Here is an 18,072-nt window from a genome sequence, read left to right on the forward strand (position 1 = left end):
TATTTTCGTCGTTTTCGTTTACATTTAAAGATGATGTACGAACTTTTCTTTGTCTCATGTTTCTGTAATGATGTCTTTGTGTTGTTCAGTGCCGGTTGTTTCCTTTATACGTTTCTTGTCAAAAGGAATGTCATGTTCAATTTCAACGAAAAGTTCAGGGGGCCGCGCTCCGCATACGGCGACTTGTCGCTTCTACATTTATAAAGTTTTTATTTTAAGAGACGGTGAGAGGCCCCCAGTTCGATACACACGCGTTGTATGTCAGATGTCGGTCGTACCGGTTAAAGCCGCGGCGATAAATTAATTATCACTACACTGTTGCCGCTAATAAATGTCATGAAAGCAATTAACGTCATCATTTTGTATTTTACGAGCATTTGCAAAATAATTAGTTGCATAAAAGGCTTGAAATACGCTGTCACTGGGATTCCAGATTAATTTTTAGTTGATATTCAATTGAGAAATATTTAATTTTGAATAATTTGGCACTCGATTGTGTTCTTTTTTTTTCTAAATCTAGTGTATAATTCAAAGAGTTGGGTCAAAGTTTTAATATAAATTACAAGTGAAGAGAAATCCTGTCGATCATTGCTTTAATTTAGTTACAGTTAACTGGGGATATTTTTAAGTAAGATAATCCCAAGGTTTCGATATTAATATGTATTATTATAACGATAGAATATGTTATTGATCAAACTTTTTACTTTGAATATTACAAATGCGACTTGAATAAAAGAGTGTGCATAGAGAAGCGGAACTATATCGGTTAACATGTGCAAATATTTGTGCCAAATAACTTGATACTTGGAGACTTGGAGTCATACCTGTTTCATGTTTAGGTTGCATCAATTTTCAATTTCAAACAGTGAAAACAACTTTGAAACTACATTTACGAACTATTGTGTGAAAAAAATATATATGAAGTACTACAGTTGAATAAGTGTGTCCTGTTCATAGCGAGAAATCTGTTTAAACTATTATAGTGATATCTTAGTGAAAGTAGTGCTTGACAGTCAGCATGCACGAAATAGTTTTGAATAAAAAGTTGTAAGAACAAGTTGTAGGATTGTAACGAGAGTCAACAGAAGACCGGTCGATGCATAACACTGATGTGATAGCAAACATTTAAGTCACAAATTAGGGTAACAGTAAATAACTGAAAATAATAATTTTGGGAACGTTAAGTAACTTCAAAGAATAGAAGCTCATGGGTTAGTTGAGATCAGCGCGTGCAGCGACGAGCGCGGACGGGCGGCGAGCGGCGAGCGGCGAGCGCGCGCGGGGAGCGCGGGCCGCGCCGCTTGCGCACACCCACTCTCGGAATACGCTACGCGGCTCTAATGTTAATCAAACTCTCTTTATGAACGTCCGGAAAACAGCTGGTACTGGAAGCAACCATAATAAAAAAAACTGATTAAAACAAAGCGCGTGCCAGGTCGGAGGCTGCGGTCGGGACTACGCGACGCCACCGCAACCGGCTGCGCGGTCCCCGCCCGCCCGCTACGCTACCAACTAGTGCTACGGACTACGCTACGCCGACACTGGGCCTACTGGTCTTACCAACTTCAGCTAGGGAGGCTCCGACTACGGAACACAAAATAGTACACTACACAATATACGTACCGATAAGCCGGAAAAGCAAACTAAATGCACTCAAGCTTAGACAGGATCGAGTGAGTTCCAAAGGTTTTACGGTATCAAGTACATTTCTACCGATACAATAGGACTGGTCTGGTTCTGCACATACTATTATGCTGACTGTACAACAACGAAGACAGGATATATATAAATTGGAATCACGCAAATATTTCATTCTGGTAAGTAAGTTTTGATTTTTATTAGTCCATAATGCTAGTACTGGGATCGAGCGCGCCTGATAATGTCTCGTAACAGTTTTGACGCCTACTTCTGGCGAGGAGTAACTATAACGCTACACAGTTGTCACCACTCACAAATGCTGGTATTCGAAACATGTGTCTCAGTAGTAAGAGTAGAATGTATGATCCACCGCACGCGGCGCATCATTCATAAATTACAATTGTATAAGAGTACGTAAGTTAAGTTTACAGAACAGTAAAACTTAAATATAATAAAGTAAGGTGACGTCATGTCACTACATGGTGTGTTACTTATCTTTTGCTGACATTGAACCATCCACTTTCCTTCTCCAAGTTTACAATTTTGTTGTCAAATTTGAAAGTTTTCAGTAATAAGACTAAAGAAGAGACCACCAACACAAAGTGTGTGGTACATAATATAATTTTATTATTAAAATATATTTGGCACATAACCGTCTTACTTTTAATAGCCAACGATTCCTCAAATGCCATCATAATAGATAAATATTTTAACGTTTAATAACAGAAAGCATTATTTCTACTTTAAAGTAGTCTCTAATAAATATAACAATACCATATCACAGCACCACTATACAACATTATGCTGTATACTATCAGTTTGATAACATTTTTACTGTTATTTATAATTCAATTTTAAATTTTATTACATTTGGACATTTTCAAAACTCTTTTCGTCGACGAAAAAGTGATATGTCCACATTATACTGATTAAAGCTTACACAAGTTTCCCACATCATACCATTACTGACATTCTTATAAGTGATTCGTATTCACGAAATAACTGACGTCGCTGTCGACCTGACAATTTGTAACAGCCGCGCGCGAACTCCTACGGCTTCTGTTACAATTTCTTAGGTCTGAACAATCTAACAAAAATCAATCTTGACAGACAGCATAGAAAATGAAACAAGTTTATATTTCTAAAAAAAGTAGTTGCAAATAAATGTAATATGGTGATACGAGTACTTTAAACAACATCGATATTATGATAAAACTACTAAACATCAAGGGACCGGACGGGGATCGCCCTTGTCGGCAGATCTTAATGAAAGTGGTTCGTCGGTGGTTCGGCGACGACGACGCGCCAGATACTCTGCTACTCAGTATGTTATACGAAGCATGTCGAAGATTTAGTAGGGACTTGCTAGGACTAGGTGTGCTCTCTGCTCGGTGGTTAATGGCTGGGCACAGAGGGGCGTTTAACGCGTGAGGGTAATATTCAGTGAAGGGCATTTCCTGACAGCCATGGCGGTGTTATGCAGAGCGTTGTAGCCGGCGGCGGTGGCCCCCTGCAGGCTCCAGTTGGTCGTCGATCCGTGCGCGTGGTGGCCACTAGCACTGCCGCTCGGCAGGTGTCTTACCATTCCGCTGCTGATCTGCTGCAGCAGACCGGAGCCCTGCGAGCCGCTGAGGCACGCCGACGGGCGGCGCGAGCGGATCGATTGCATCGACGACGTCAGCAGAAACGGTACACTCGACGAAGTGTTGGGCATCGAACCTCCCTACACAGCAGACAAATGTTAATATCTATGCACAGTGACAGGGTGCCTTAGCGGGTGGCCAGAGGCTCAGAATTACTAAACGCATGATATGTGTTTGGCGCGCTGGCGCATATACTGTAGCGCATCAAGCAAAGCAACTTGTAATAGCAGGTGGTTTAGAAATATTCTCAATACCTGCTCAAAGAAACAGTTCTGCGAATAATTTACATTCAAATTAAGTACGCCAGTCGCCAACTAAGCTTATTAAAGCTTGTATGTTGCCATTTAATGGGAATATGATGTCGAACACCAAAGCGTTTCGATACTAATACATTACCAAGTGAGTGATTATTAATTTAAGATGAAATCGATATAACTTGTTTGACTTGAGAAGCTTAGAGTGTTTGATCATGTCTCTTGTTAATGTTACCGCTAAGTGCACCCAGAACTTGTATTGTGGTGTGAAGAATATAGGAAACGTATTTACTTCAACATTAATGAAGAATGAAAACATTCTAGTTACCCTACCTAACAGAATTAATATAAAGTAGAATTATTGTAACTATGGCATGCCTTAAGTTAATATACATACGTACATCTAGTTACAGCGTTGAAAGCGTGTTGGGCTTGAGAAATATCTTGTGAGTTAGTTTTACTTAGTTTACTACTCTACAGCGGAATACCATCATAGTCACGAAGATGTTGCCAACTATACGCGTAATCGGCAACGACCGAGCTCCGAACAGGGCAGGTCATAGGAGTGAAGTCTGACCTAAATAGGGTACACGCAACCATGAGAAATTGGAGAAAACAATGTTTGTACATAGAGGCAACATCTCGGTGTAGTCTTAATATTATAAACAAATTAAAAAACATCAATGATTGAAATTGCGCGATTGACAACGACGAACAGTTGAGAGGAACCATACTCACGATCATGCTCCGTGCAAGCTGCGTAGAAGAACAAATAGCAACAGTAAATGAGACAGCGAATACGTTACATACGGCTAGCGCCTTGACATGAATAAAGAAATGATTACCTTACTTGCGTAGCTTCCTTCACATAAACACATTCAACACTTAGGACCCATGTGACCTGCTGAACTGTAAGATCTACATTGTTTTCATAGTACTCTTCAAGTACTTATTAACCGATCTCTATTGCCAATTGGATTTTCCGTAAAAAATTGAAACAGTGTTATAATGTATAAAATTTTAAACCTGAAATTGTATAACCGGGTTAATTTGGAAAAATCGTGCGACAATGGAATCGACGTGTCCGCAGGTACACACCCGAACATTGATCACAACGGAAACAGTAGCATTCACCAGAGGCGAGAGGAGCTACCCTCTCCGCAGAGCATTCAACGACACAGTCAACGCGGTAAGGCGTTCATGCATCGTGGATTTACAAAACAATATCTTCAACGATCATGCATCCTTTTTTCTTGAAGCTTATTGTCTGTTCGGACGATTCGCAGGATAAGAAGTATTGATTATTAGCATTGATGCGATGCGATGAAAGGTCTAATGATTGGATAGAGAAGTCGTACGTGATGTTGAAACGCCAACCAGGTTCGTGCAGATGCGTATGGTGATAATGTGAACGATCAGATACTATCTCTCCCAGTCGGTGTGGGTAGAAGACACAACCGCAGAAGATAACAGAACCACATCAATGTTATAAGCTGGTCAATTCCACATTCAAAAGGGGGATCAGGGAGGACACGCAGCCAGGCAGGCGTACGTGTACGATGTGCACATCACTTACGACGCATTGAGAAGTTGACGGCACGGACAGGCTCGAGCCTGAGCCGCCCCCGCGTCCCCTGTACTGGTAGCCCTGCCAAAATAACCACCGTCACTACCCGTTACCGAAACCAACCTCCTTCCACGACCATCATAGTTTACTCTACGGGCAACCCTGTTCCAAGCTACTAAATTTTATTGATTAACAGTGTTTATAGTTAGGTACATACTATTAGGATTATTAGTGTTTAATACAAGCGTGCAAGCATGTAAGATTTGAAATATTACTTACGGTTGGTGGCGACAGGTTGACAGCGGAGCCGCGGCGCTCTTGAGGTCCGATGCTAGAGTGTCGGCGAGTGGGTAGCCCAGAGTTCCCTCCGGGAGTGCCGCCGGGGGAGGAGGCGCACGATGGCGCGATGCGTATTTTCGGTGTCATCAGGGTGTTATCTGATAGACGACGGTTAGGAAAAGCGTTTGAAACGCGAAGGAAGTTATTGTCGTTATTAGTAGAATTGCTTGATCCGAAGAACCATTGCCCGATCCCCGTGCCTGAAGAAATGTTGCGGATAATTCGTTGTTTAATTGGGGTCTTTACATTACAGGTTGGAAACTCATGCTTACTCTTGAACCCGCCAACGCTACCAGAGGCTGTGGGGGGAGGCCCACTCATTGAATTCTTACGAGCCATATCCTCTGCGCTAGAGGTCTTACGCTGTTCCACACGTAAATTGGGAATGTTAAAAGGCGGGACATTCATGTTATCTGTGCTCATCTGATGACGGAGCGCGCGGTGACGCTCGGGGCTCGACATGCTCGCCGGGTCGACCTTCAGCTTGAAGCGCTGGTTCTTGTCGATGTTGTCCAGCATGTCGTACAGGATCTAAGCAGCGGATTTACGGTGAGATCAATGACAAAACATGTTTTGGACTTTGAATCAGTAACTCGGTATAAACAATAGGGACGACGACATTTTTTTTTACTTTACCTCATGTAGTTTAATGTAAAATAATGGACACATATTTTTATTGTCTCACAAACTTCAATTAATCAAATTACTGTGAACAAAACTTACACATGACGTCACGTTTTGTACAAAATTTAACGAAATCGTTACGTCACAAGCCCCTCTAATAAACTTTAAAGCAATTTATCGTTGTCAATGTTAGTTTTTCAGAAAAAGATTTTTCTTTTTATACCAAGTCGTCATCCCTATTTAACAATAATGAAATACAATGTACCTCCATCAAATTAGTGAACTGGTCAACGTTCAAATTCGGGTTGACGGTTTGCGGAGCAAGCGATGGGATCATCTTGGTGGCCATCACGTTGGTGTTTAATCCAAACTTCCTTTCCAAGAGCATAGATTTGTATAGTTCTGTAATAGGTACGTGTTGTTGTCTCAACATTTCTTTTAGACAAATTGTAAAACTATGCCAACGCCTCGCACAACTGCAATTCGCTTAAGATGGAAAACAATACCGCAACAATCGCAAATGATGCATCGATCGCTATGAGAGGCAGAGCTTATATATAACATTGTGAGAATGTGATGTGTTAATGAGGTCTTAAAAATAGTTAAGAGTATTGAGAAGATGGGGATACTCACTTACTACACGGGTGACGATGTCAGGGTCAGTGAGCCGCATAGCCAGCAGGGTGGGAATGACCTGTTCCAGGATGTGGGTCCTCTCGAGTCTAACGAGAATCTTCTCGAAGAAGCAAAGGATCAGGCTGATGATCTTCACGTCACTCTGGTTCCTTTCGAGCAGTCCCCTCACTTTGGCGAGGACGATAGTGTGCAATTGCTTGTCTTTTATGAAATCAGACACGTTCTGCGTAGCAATCAGCGAAGCGGTCTAAAAATAAAAATAAAGGTTTAAAGGTTAAAAAGATTCACAACATGTGTTTCAGAGAAGGCAACAAGAATATCAGCGTACCTGGATTTGGTTAGTGTTGTTATCCAGAGCATTATACAGCAATGGCAGAATTTCATTGTCAACTTCGTTCTGCTGACATTTCTTCAAAATAATGTGCAAATTCTCCAAAATAGTGACCGAAGCTTGGATGCTTTTCGGAGAATTCATCAAGTTTCTGAAATAAAAAAATTGAAAATAGAAATCAAACCAAAAACGCGTCATGACATTGCAATAAGTAATTATGAGAGCACAAAAACAAAAATGATATCAAAGTATTTGGTTGAAACAACGTAATTCATTCCAAACATTCTAAAATCAAATTCCTTAGTTATACAGCCGTATGGTATGTATTTTCTATTAAATAGCAAAACATATTACGACATGCTAAAATATAGCACCACACACATTCGCATCCATTAGTTCTTGAATATATATATAATTCGCCACATTCTCAAAAACGAAAGTCCACTGTGTACTAAAAATATCAGACAGTGGGAAAAAAGAAAAAGATTGAATGTAATAAAAAAAGATACTTAAGCAGGTGTGTTGCCTTAATAAATGTTTATAGGTGCAACCAACATGCAGGGTTGCCAGATGGGATTCATCAGTGTTTTGAAAAAATACACGGATTAGGGTTGGTGCAGTTTCGACAGAGGAGATAAAACTGGATTTCATTTATTAAAAAAACTAAATTGTCGACAGTCAACTCGCAATCATTGAATTTAATTATGAAATTTAAGGGTTATTACTTGCAAGACATAGGGATATACAAGAATGTTAATTTAGTATTGGGGTAAACGAGCACAATTTGTTTTTCTTTGAAGTTTATTAAAAAATGTTTGTTTACATATTCTGTCCTGCTGTGATTGCTGAAACTGAACTTGGTTAGAGTTGTACAAACATTTTATTTTTAAAACAAATGATATTTTAGATAGAGGAATAATTTGTAGATTTCATTAATCTAAAAGTTGACCTGGATATTTTTTACGCGTTCTTTTCAAATCCAAATCTTCCCATCCAAGTTTTAATGTACAAGTATGATTTACCGAGAATTTAAATGGAATGAAAATCGGCAACACTGTTTGCAGGTTCCGTGAAAAATAATCGTAATAAAAATGAATGCTCACTTGAGTGTCGGCAGGACGTAGTGCGAGAACTCATCCTGAGTGCACTCGTTAGTGAGCCAGATAACGGGCTGCAAGACCGAGGCCAGAACCTCGGCCGTCCTAACCTCCAGCTGCAAGGCAGGCCACACGTGCTGCCAGCGGAGTTTCTACAACAAAACGTATTAAATACTTAGCAAAGCTCAATATCATAAATACCTACAGCAAACAATGCCGATTACGTAATATACATATACACAAATATCATTATACACCATTGCACGAAATACACACAAGAAGTAAAAAGTCGTCTGAAAAATAAAACTAGAAATTATATACCGCAAAAAACTTCACATAATTTTCTAACACATTCGCTATTTCAAGAGAATTAAGTGTCGTAATAAAATTATTCTTTGAAAGGAACAGGTGCTGGTTCAGATCTTATCATTTTCCTAGTAATAAAAATGTCAGAACGCGCTCGGTTTCACCTCGTCTTTGAAATACGAAGAATAATATAAGGTACCTACCATTATCGTTTAAAGTGAAACCGTTGCAGTTGCGAGAGAGAGATGGCATGCTATACTGCATAGGGACTACTCTCTCGAACAGCGGCTACAGTATTGCTTTAAGTTCTGGTGGTAGGTCTCGTAAGAAGATAACATACGCTTTGTGCGCACGACAGGGATCAAGTGCATTCAATGCCAAGGTTACGGTCACAAGGTAGCTCCACAATACAAATAATAGCTTATGATACAAGTACATGTCTTCTGTCACAACGTTTGAACTTTCTCGGGAAACATAATGTACTCTTTATCTATGAACTTTGTTTGACTTCACAAGTAACCTTGATATATCAGAGTTCAAGAAGAGAAAGTTGTTTACTTTTCTGACATGTAAAGTATGGGTTTCACAGAACATGTGAGAGTACGTAATATCCGTTTAAGTTTCACTTTCAATATTCGATTCGTCAAGACGGATATCCTTATTGTAGAATAGATAGATTTTACAGGTAGACAGTTAGATTATTTAAAATTTTGCAATTCAACCTCCAATTTTTAAATTACAAATGAATTAATTCATAATTGGGTGAATGGTATTTTTACGCCTATGTGAATGGACGGTGAACTTAATTTTATTAGAAAACTGACCGTCAAAAATGGGGTATGAAAAAAGATGTTATCCGATCCTCAGACCTACCCATTATGCACTCAAAATCTCATGAGCATTGGTCAAGCTGTGATACGAGAATTTTATAACATAACTGTTCTGCCCTTGGTGAAAACATTATGAACTTATTTCAACCTGCACAAAGCTATTTCTCATTGGATCTTGGCCACTTAACCACGATTAATGAGCAGATTCACTGCAAGGTTACGCTGCACATCTTTTCATCTCGGTTCGCGTAATAAGGGGATTGTGTGGGTTCTCGCTGTGTTCATTATTTAATTATTTCTGTCAGTGATTTACTGTAATAAAAGCTAATATCTCGTCATTTGTCGTCATCTTTTTAGTGTACGTGTTGTTGTACAAACCTGAGCATTTCTGGTGCTTTAAACCAAGCGAGAGGTGTAAGGGCGGTTTAACTGACAACTTCTAGGATAACCAAACGAAAAAAAAAGGATTTTCATACTTGATATTTTTACTACAAACTATTTGTATTCTTTACTACTTGGTATTCTAAACTATACCTTTAAAATTATGAAAAAAGAAACATTGGTAACAAAACCTGAATATTTTCTTGGAGCTTTTGTAAATTTACTTGTTTTATTACGTCTTGTCTGAAACAAGGGCTTATCTGGGTCAATTTACTCCTATCGTAAAACATGATGAAGAAACTGAATTATTTAATAAACTGAGGTATTATTTTTTTAGATTAAATGTTGAGAATACAAAGGCAATGAAGACGGTGGTTTAGTGTAAAAAGGGACGATGATCTTTTGTTTTACTTTGGTGTAAAATTTACAGATTTTGCAATATAACTACTTATTTAATTATGCTAATAAGGCTTTACATACATATAGCTTTTAAAAAGGTTTTGAATGAAAGAAAAAAACTCATGGGCCTAAATTTCGGAATAACTATTCTACTAATATTAAAAACGCGATATGGATGTATCGATGTTTTTTACATTCAGATAAATTTTGGAACACAGATACTTTATAACCTTGATTAAAACATATGATAGTTTTTATTCTTTATATTCTCGTGGGATCTTTTGCCGCGGGCGGGATCGCAGAAACAGCTAATGTAGGCGATATATAATGTAATATAACTGGTGACAAAATTTCCCATTCTGACACTACTAATAATCAGTCCTATACATACTGACAACAAAAACAATCCATCAGTCAGAGCAATAGGGCTGACCATCAATGTGTCAAACAACCACCTCAATTGTTCCTGCTAAAACTCAACATCTTCGAAAGCTTATCTCTTCAGAACACATGGAGCAGAGATGTTCGTCGCGATCGCAAATGCATTAAGACCAAGTCCACACTTCGAGAACTGCGGAAACATTTAGAGATGAGAAATGGCTCTCTGTAATTACATTTGCATATACGAGAGAGTTGCGACGCTTTGCTCTATTACATCGTATTACACACGTATATATGTTTTATGGAGTGCAAGTCACGTGGATCCACTTATAAAATCACGAATCATTTTACTATTTTGCATACAGAAGTGGATTTAAGAGTAAGTGTTCGTGCTACTCACATTGCGAAGAAGAGAAGAAAGAAGTAGCAATCAAGCTAGGCGTGGACTTTAACAGAATTATAATGCGTTGTAACTCTACATCTCAATTTTTGCAAGCGAAACGCGAAGTATTTTAAGTATTTGTCACATGATTAAAACCTTACACTGTTACAGAATCGTGGCTGTGTAAGGACAGTTCCTTCTATCCTTCTCTGATCCATGATATACCAGTCTTATTATTGTATTAACTATGCACTCGGAAAAATACTGTAAAGAAACGCGCTCTTACAAATGAAAAGTAGAGTTACATTTATTAAATGAAGTCCGTGGAATTGTACGTATTTGTGTTGTAAATTCTTAATTGACTAATTTGGAATATTAAATCAGTCAGCTCGGAGTTTATTGAGGGTTTGTTGAGGAGTTTGCTTAAACAATACCTTCTGTCAGGGTTCAACGAAAAAGCTCTTGATGCTGAAGCAAATATTTTACTATCGCGTGGAACGCAATATTAAAAAATGTAAAATTAAACAAATGAAAAACGGTAAAAAAGAGACCCAAGTTTGAAAAATAATTATTTAAAAGCGGTATTGGTAGTGGTTTACATTACCATGTTATAATTATTTATCGGTAAATAAATTTCAAACGAAACATGTAATTAAAGTTAATACACAGTAACTGAAACTAAATTAAACAGAATCGCATAAAATAATTTTACCTTTCCTATTAAAACAGAGCAAATGAATCAAATAACCACCGACCACAATGTTAATTAAATTTGAATGTAAGTAACAGACATTCGGCCACATCAAACAAATGCCAATCGATTGAATGAAATACCGATCAATTATTCATTACCAGTAGTTAATAACATTTTGGCATGATTCATTGAATTTTCCCCATTTATTTCTATACCCAATCTGTTGATGTACTTTTTAATGAACATTTAACGTAGAAAATAGAGCACTTTAAAATTGTTGAAAATTAATCAACGCGAACACTGAAAATGATTGAGTAACGCTGGCTGACTATAACCGTTAATTGGTCCCCAGAAATAGGCTTGTGATACCCTATTTTGGAAGTTAATTGATTTTTCGATGGTAGAAAATTGTTTCATCAATACGCGGTTGATAGAATGTGCAGACAAGTAACTTTTTTCCGAATTCTTATGCTATGGAATCACTATTATGTCCTGAAATCATGTCACTTTTGGAATAGAAATGTCAGTCCGGTATTATTTTCTATTCTGTCTAATGTCATGTCTCGTGTCGTTAAGTAGGTATTATAGTTAAGTAGAGGGTTAATACATACGTATTAAGTTATCAAGTTGTCATGATACAGGTATATATATTGACGATCTTTAAATTGTAAAATTGTTAAGAAAATCTTCTTTGTTCAAATAAAATACTTAACTACAACGTTCACTACTTTATAACAGTTTTCAGGTCAAAAAACTTAAACAATTTTAACTCGAAGGAAATGCCACGCGTAGTACAGTTAACAACAGAAGTCGGTTTAACAATAAAGTGCTAATATTCTTCAGTGATAATTAGAAATTTTTAATGAACATATTTCCACTCTACAAGGTGACAAGCATCTTTAATTACCAGTGATCACAACAACAACTCACTCAATTTGATTGTGGATGATTTTCTCGAAAAAATGATTGAATAACAGACTTTTGTTGTCGACCGTACTTGCGTGAGAGATTGATATTAGCAATACTAGCAACAGCTGTACAATTCCTTTCGTATTTTTCTTATATATCATATTAAATTGGTGCACAGTACAGTGTATTATAGCCTCCTTGCTCGGGATATTGTTGGTATAGAGACTGCACACTAGTATTTCCAGCTCATTGTATTGTGAGACGTTGTGGTCCAATAGAACAGACGTAATCCTTACGACTGATTGAGTACTAAATTGAAAACAAAATGAAATCTTAGTTAATAATATACTCGTATTTTAAAGAAAAATATAATTGTAAGATATCAAGGCACAATCGTGTCTAGTGCGGTAAAAGAAACTAAGTTCGGAAAGAAAGCAATATATTTCTCAATCGATTTTTGTTTTTTTTTTTCTAGATGCGCTAGGTTCAGGTTTTGTTGCGCGAGGCCCGAACGGGAACGCGATAGGCTGAACTGATTGATTAATTTTTCTGATATTTGTCTGAATTTCTTCAAAAAATTGTTATGCACAGAAGCGATTTTTAAAAGTTTTTATATTTGTTGCTAGACCAGCTATGAGAAGAGACCGAGGCAATGCAATCGTTTAGTTATTGAAATCGGCAGAAAAATATCAAATTAAGAGAATTTTCAGTATTTTCTACATTATTTTCTTCTTCTTATACACACTTTAATACATTTTCACATACAAATAATTTTATAGTATATCGTAAGTACTCAGAAACCTAATTTGAAATAACATGACTTTTTAAAATTGCTTTTAAGCATGGTTATGTTAAGTTACAACGGCACAGACTTATTTCGCTTGGCAAAGACATACGCTCTAAATAAATAGATTCCATATAATTTTGATTTAGAATTTAGAATATCTGACTTACCTTTGGAATGTACGGCAGCGCGTCAATCAAAGTTGTTCGATAGAAGTTGGCCTTTTGGTTTGGATCCTTCATTGTCACCACATCCAGAAATTGCATGGCTGAGATGGCTTGCTCACTCTGACCCCTGTAGGAAAAGTGTTTCATTTTAATGAATATATTTTTTTTGTCATGATGATTGCTCTTTCAGGGAATAAATTGTTAGCACAAAAATTTACTCTGATTGAGGCGTCAGCGTAAGATGTGTATAATTCTCTATGCGATGTACTCAGGGTGGGTATTAAAATCAAATTATACGTTTGCAGCATTAAAATAACATTTTCCAAGTTTAGTTTATTCAAGCTGAAATTCTTATCGGTACATTGCTTTGACAAACACCCGTTACTACGCGATATACCCTTATACCGATGATATATTTTCAACGAAAATTGTGATTATATGACTATTGAAATGGTTTGGCATTTTCCTGCTAATCAGAAAATAGTAGCAGGACACTAAATAAAAGAGATACTTACTTGAAGTACTTAATCAGTGGCAGCAGCTGCGTGGTGGGTCGCGGGTGCGGGTCTCGCGCCAGCAGGCGCTGCACGGCCTCCTGCAGGGCCGACGGAACCCGCGGCAGCACTTGGATCACTTGCTGGTCGAGCTGTTACATATGAAGTGTATTATAAACCCCGTCTAAATGGCTGGCAAGCCATCATGTACCTAGTACGCGATTGGTGTAGTAAACAAACTTGTTGATTCTGCGTCAGGGTTACCGGTGTACCTACCTACTAAAACATTAAGTAGAGGCTTTGTAAACGAAAACTCAGCCGCCGTGAAACGTTGAGCGAGAGGTATGCATTTCATTGTATTTTTAACATATTAAGCTTTATTGGTTCATCACTAACCGGCAATACTTTTTTACGCTGTGCATCTTGTTTGTTTTCGCATTAAGGTTTACAGTCACCATCGGTAGTCGTCGTATTTGAACGCGGCCTAAAAGATAAATCAAAATAAAAAATCAAAAATATGGAAGATTCATTATTCCGGTAAACAAACGTATTCAGTAAAGCAATTTTCGATACCAATCTGCTTAAATTTATGAATTGTTAAACCACAAAATACAAAATGAGTTTCTATTTATTCAATTCTGAACTGGAATATAAACTTTGGAGTCGAATAAAACTCGGAACTGGTCAGAGTCCAACAGTTTGGTTTGTGACGCTCAATTGTCAAGTTGTTGGCGAGATGAATCAGATTGAACTGGAAGTCTTGTTAAAAGCCAATCCCGACAACAGTTTAAGTACGAAATGTACGAATATATTGCGACGCGACAACTTATGAAATGAAACTTAACACTTGCTCATGCATTAACTGAGTATTTAGCTATTCATTGTTGTTGCTTGGGTGTAAAAGGACTTTAAAGGCTGTAGGTTCAAAACTTTAAGTGCCTCAAAATAACAATTTTCTAAAGGCTTATTGATCTCAAAAAATATATTATTCGAGTTTTTATTTTTGGATCTGTAAATTTATTTTAATTTAATTATAATCCTTGAAGAATATTATAATTCCAATTATAATGTTTATGGTTGGCAATATGGTTTGCCATGATTTTTTTTATGAAAAATCCCTATCAAAAATCTTCCATTCAAAATTTTGTGTAAACCATAGATATTATAAGCCTGAATCTAATAACATGATTGAGTATCAAATAATTGGTGAACGCTACAAATACCTACTTTAAATTTTTGGTTCACAAGCAAAGCTCTTTATTTATTATAATAATTTCTAATTGGTTACAAAGCAAAAAACCGGCAAATTTACATTATATCAAGAGTTTTGATGAATTGGAAAAGTTGATGTTTAAAAAGGAAGCCAATTAGGGATCGGTGCCTGATTGTTTATTCTAACATACAAGCTCATGAATAATGTCAAAGGAAGAGGCTTCGTTATTAATAGTATCAAAGGCATCGATGTAAACGCTGGAGTGAACCGATGCCATACCTTACCGCTTGCTGACTACAAATAAAAAAGCTGTGGGTTCATTAAGGATAACTTTAATCACACTGCACGGCTATCGAATGGAAAATTGTACCCGAGGTGTAGGGTTGACAGCATAAAAAGTACGGCATAAATTTTATAAGATAAAAATTTTGAGTTAGCATCAAACGTCGAAACTAATTTACGTTCTACAGATTTTGACAAATCGGGTGATACAAATTAAAATAACACGCCCCACTTTAAAATTTTTTCTTCAATATAATATCTTAACATTCAATTAAATAAAAACAATAAAACAAACGTTTCAAGGAAAACGCGAGACTTTATCTAGTGCCGGTAAGTAACAGAATTTCATTTACGAAATCAGATTCTCGAAACGAATATACGTGTTTACTATCAAACTTCTATCTATCTATTCATACCTTTTTGCTATATGGTAACGGAGTAGGATGACAACGAGTTAAGTTCAATCACAGTGCATGGATTGTGGAGTGATTGAGGTCATCACGTCAAAGCGCACCGTGCGTGCCGTGTCGCTGAATCGAACCCCGCGTAGAACAAGAGTTTGTGTGATCCACGAACGCTTGTCCTGTCCAGTCCTCTTTACATATGATTTAAATATTAATGACCCTCGACACAAGGAATAAAATAATTTAATCAATCTTATCATTGAACACTAAACATTAATTTAATAAGCACTTTGTAGACAGAATTGTGTAAACCGACTGCTTCTGACCTTATAACAAATAGGACGATCCTTTGTGACTGTTTAGCCGAGTTTCTGTGTACCGGCGGTCAGGAGCTCGTAAGTCTGAATAATAGTCTAACTTTAAGATATCTTATATCCTCCCGTAATTGGGTTGCGGAGTTTTAATGTCTATCGTCCCGTATAACATGCTGTTTGCTTCAGTTTGCTCTCATCAAATGTGAGATATCAAAGGTTATTTTGGTAAAAGAGTTTACAAAAATCTTGCTAATTGGGTGCCGCGGTCGTGTAGCAACCCTAGTAATACTGACGTAATAAGGAACCGCGCATATCATTCATTAACTAGGGGCTTTGGAAATGAATAGAAAAGTTCTGTAAGCAGTAGTTGTATAGTAAGTATGTATGAATGAAGCTTTTGAGTTTCTTTCGAATGCACTAATCGTTCGAATTAACAGTCCAGGGGCCGCGCTGTGCGCCGTCTTAGTTCGACGATGACAATTTCTTTTAAAGGTAAAGACGCGGTAAAGAGAATCCATTCTTTTGGACGTCAGGTGCAAGGACTCTTCAATTCGTAAAATCGTGACTTGCTGAGAAGTGGAACTCGATTCTAAGGAAAATATTAAAATCTTTTTGAGTCGAAGCAATTGCTTTTATTCAAGTAGATTTGAACATTTCTATGTTGGATAGGTGTGATAAGTAGGCTAATCTTTTTTCGTCTCCCGAAACTCATCTAATTAAAGTTTTGATGTGAAATTGAAATCGTAAATTGAATAATTTCAAACCACCGAAAACTATATATGATATTTGCGTTAAGGTATAAAACTGAATTTTAGAAAAATCAATACATAGATACGTCAACAGTTCGGTTACCTGTGCACAGTCATAATTGTGTAAAGGCTTGTCAAGCCTTATGCAATAAGATAATTGATAAAGTCAAATTCAAGATATTTCTATGATCTTTTTTCGGTATTGGGTGTAGTGCCGTCATGATTTTTTGCGTCAGGAAGCATACTTATTCCTTGTAACTAAACTAGGAAAATACGGTTATTTTAAGTATTTATTGGGTAGAAATGAAGGTTTTTTCACCTAGTTAAGTACTTAATTTATCGACGCACACACAGGGGATACTATAGAAGATCGAATGATGCCTAGTTATAAAACGGTGTTCATAAATAACAGCTTAGGAAGCTAATGAATTTACGTGAAACTGCAGCACTAAACTGTATTCCGATGACGTCATCAATTGTAACTTTATAGCAGTTTTGTACAGCATTCATCATTGTCACAAGTCGCATGCAGACGGTGCAGAGTAAATAATATGCGTTTTAATACCACATGCAACGTTTGCGGTAGTTTAGTTGTGTTTCGCACTCAATCATTTTAAAGGAGTGTTCGGTGACTGTTGGAAAATATTTTTACACGAACGTCAAAAAATGTATGCTCGTTTAAACTTGTCGTGAAAATGTTTACTGTAACGGGATATTCGAAGGTATTTTTGTGGTGTAAGAAATGTCTTCTATGAAGTTTTGATCTGGACAGACGTAAGTTGTAATTTGAAAATAAAAGGTTTGTATTTTTTTATTTATATTTGGGTATTCAAGATCTAATTACTTTATGATGCCTCCGCGTTTTCAATTGAAATGAGATAGCCGTGATTTGTAAGGAATATTCTGTGAAAACAAAGTTTCCAAAATATATTTTAGTCATCTTCTTTCCCTCCTTCAGCAATCGCAATGTTTGTAAGACGTAGGTTCTTCTTTGCATACCGTACAATTCAAACGACCTGGGCAGTGTTCTGATATTTTAAAGGTAGCATTCAGTTAGCCAAACCCTAAATGGTGACGTAATCGTGATATGTTAATATATTATGAAAAATGAACATAGAAATCAGTCAATGTCACTCTCTAAGCCACATTCACAAGTCCAAGTTTAGAAATTAACCACCCAATTTAGGTCTTTGAGCTCCCAACGCTAAGCGGGCGTGGTGTTTTTGTTCTTTAGAGATTGGTCCAGAATATTGC

The 18,072-nt window shown here is 37.1% G+C and overlaps 1 protein-coding gene across 1 annotated transcript in view; it reads right to left on the reverse strand.

Moving 5' to 3' along the window:
• Nucleotides 1–2,761: 2,761 nt before the first annotated feature.
• LOC113495580 (SCY1-like protein 2) overlaps nt 2,762–18,072 on the reverse strand; it is a 138,050-nt gene continuing 122,739 nt past the window's right edge. Inside the window, exons 8-16 of the mRNA XM_026874356.1 lie at nt 13,878–14,008; nt 13,366–13,489; nt 8,136–8,281; nt 7,030–7,183; nt 6,699–6,948; nt 6,331–6,467; nt 5,714–5,972; nt 5,382–5,641; nt 2,762–3,361 (exon numbers count right to left, since the gene is read on the reverse strand). Coding sequence (XP_026730157.1) covers nt 3,059–3,361; nt 5,382–5,641; nt 5,714–5,972; nt 6,331–6,467; nt 6,699–6,948; nt 7,030–7,183; nt 8,136–8,281; nt 13,366–13,489; nt 13,878–14,008 — 1,764 coding nt within the window. The 3' untranslated portion in view covers nt 2,762–3,058. The remainder of the gene's footprint in view (nt 3,362–5,381; nt 5,642–5,713; nt 5,973–6,330; nt 6,468–6,698; nt 6,949–7,029; nt 7,184–8,135; nt 8,282–13,365; nt 13,490–13,877; nt 14,009–18,072) is intronic.

The sequence above is a fragment of the Trichoplusia ni genome, chromosome 7, assembly GCF_003590095.1.
Source record: "Trichoplusia ni isolate ovarian cell line Hi5 chromosome 7, tn1, whole genome shotgun sequence".
Lineage (NCBI taxonomy): Eukaryota > Metazoa > Arthropoda > Insecta > Lepidoptera > Noctuidae > Trichoplusia > Trichoplusia ni.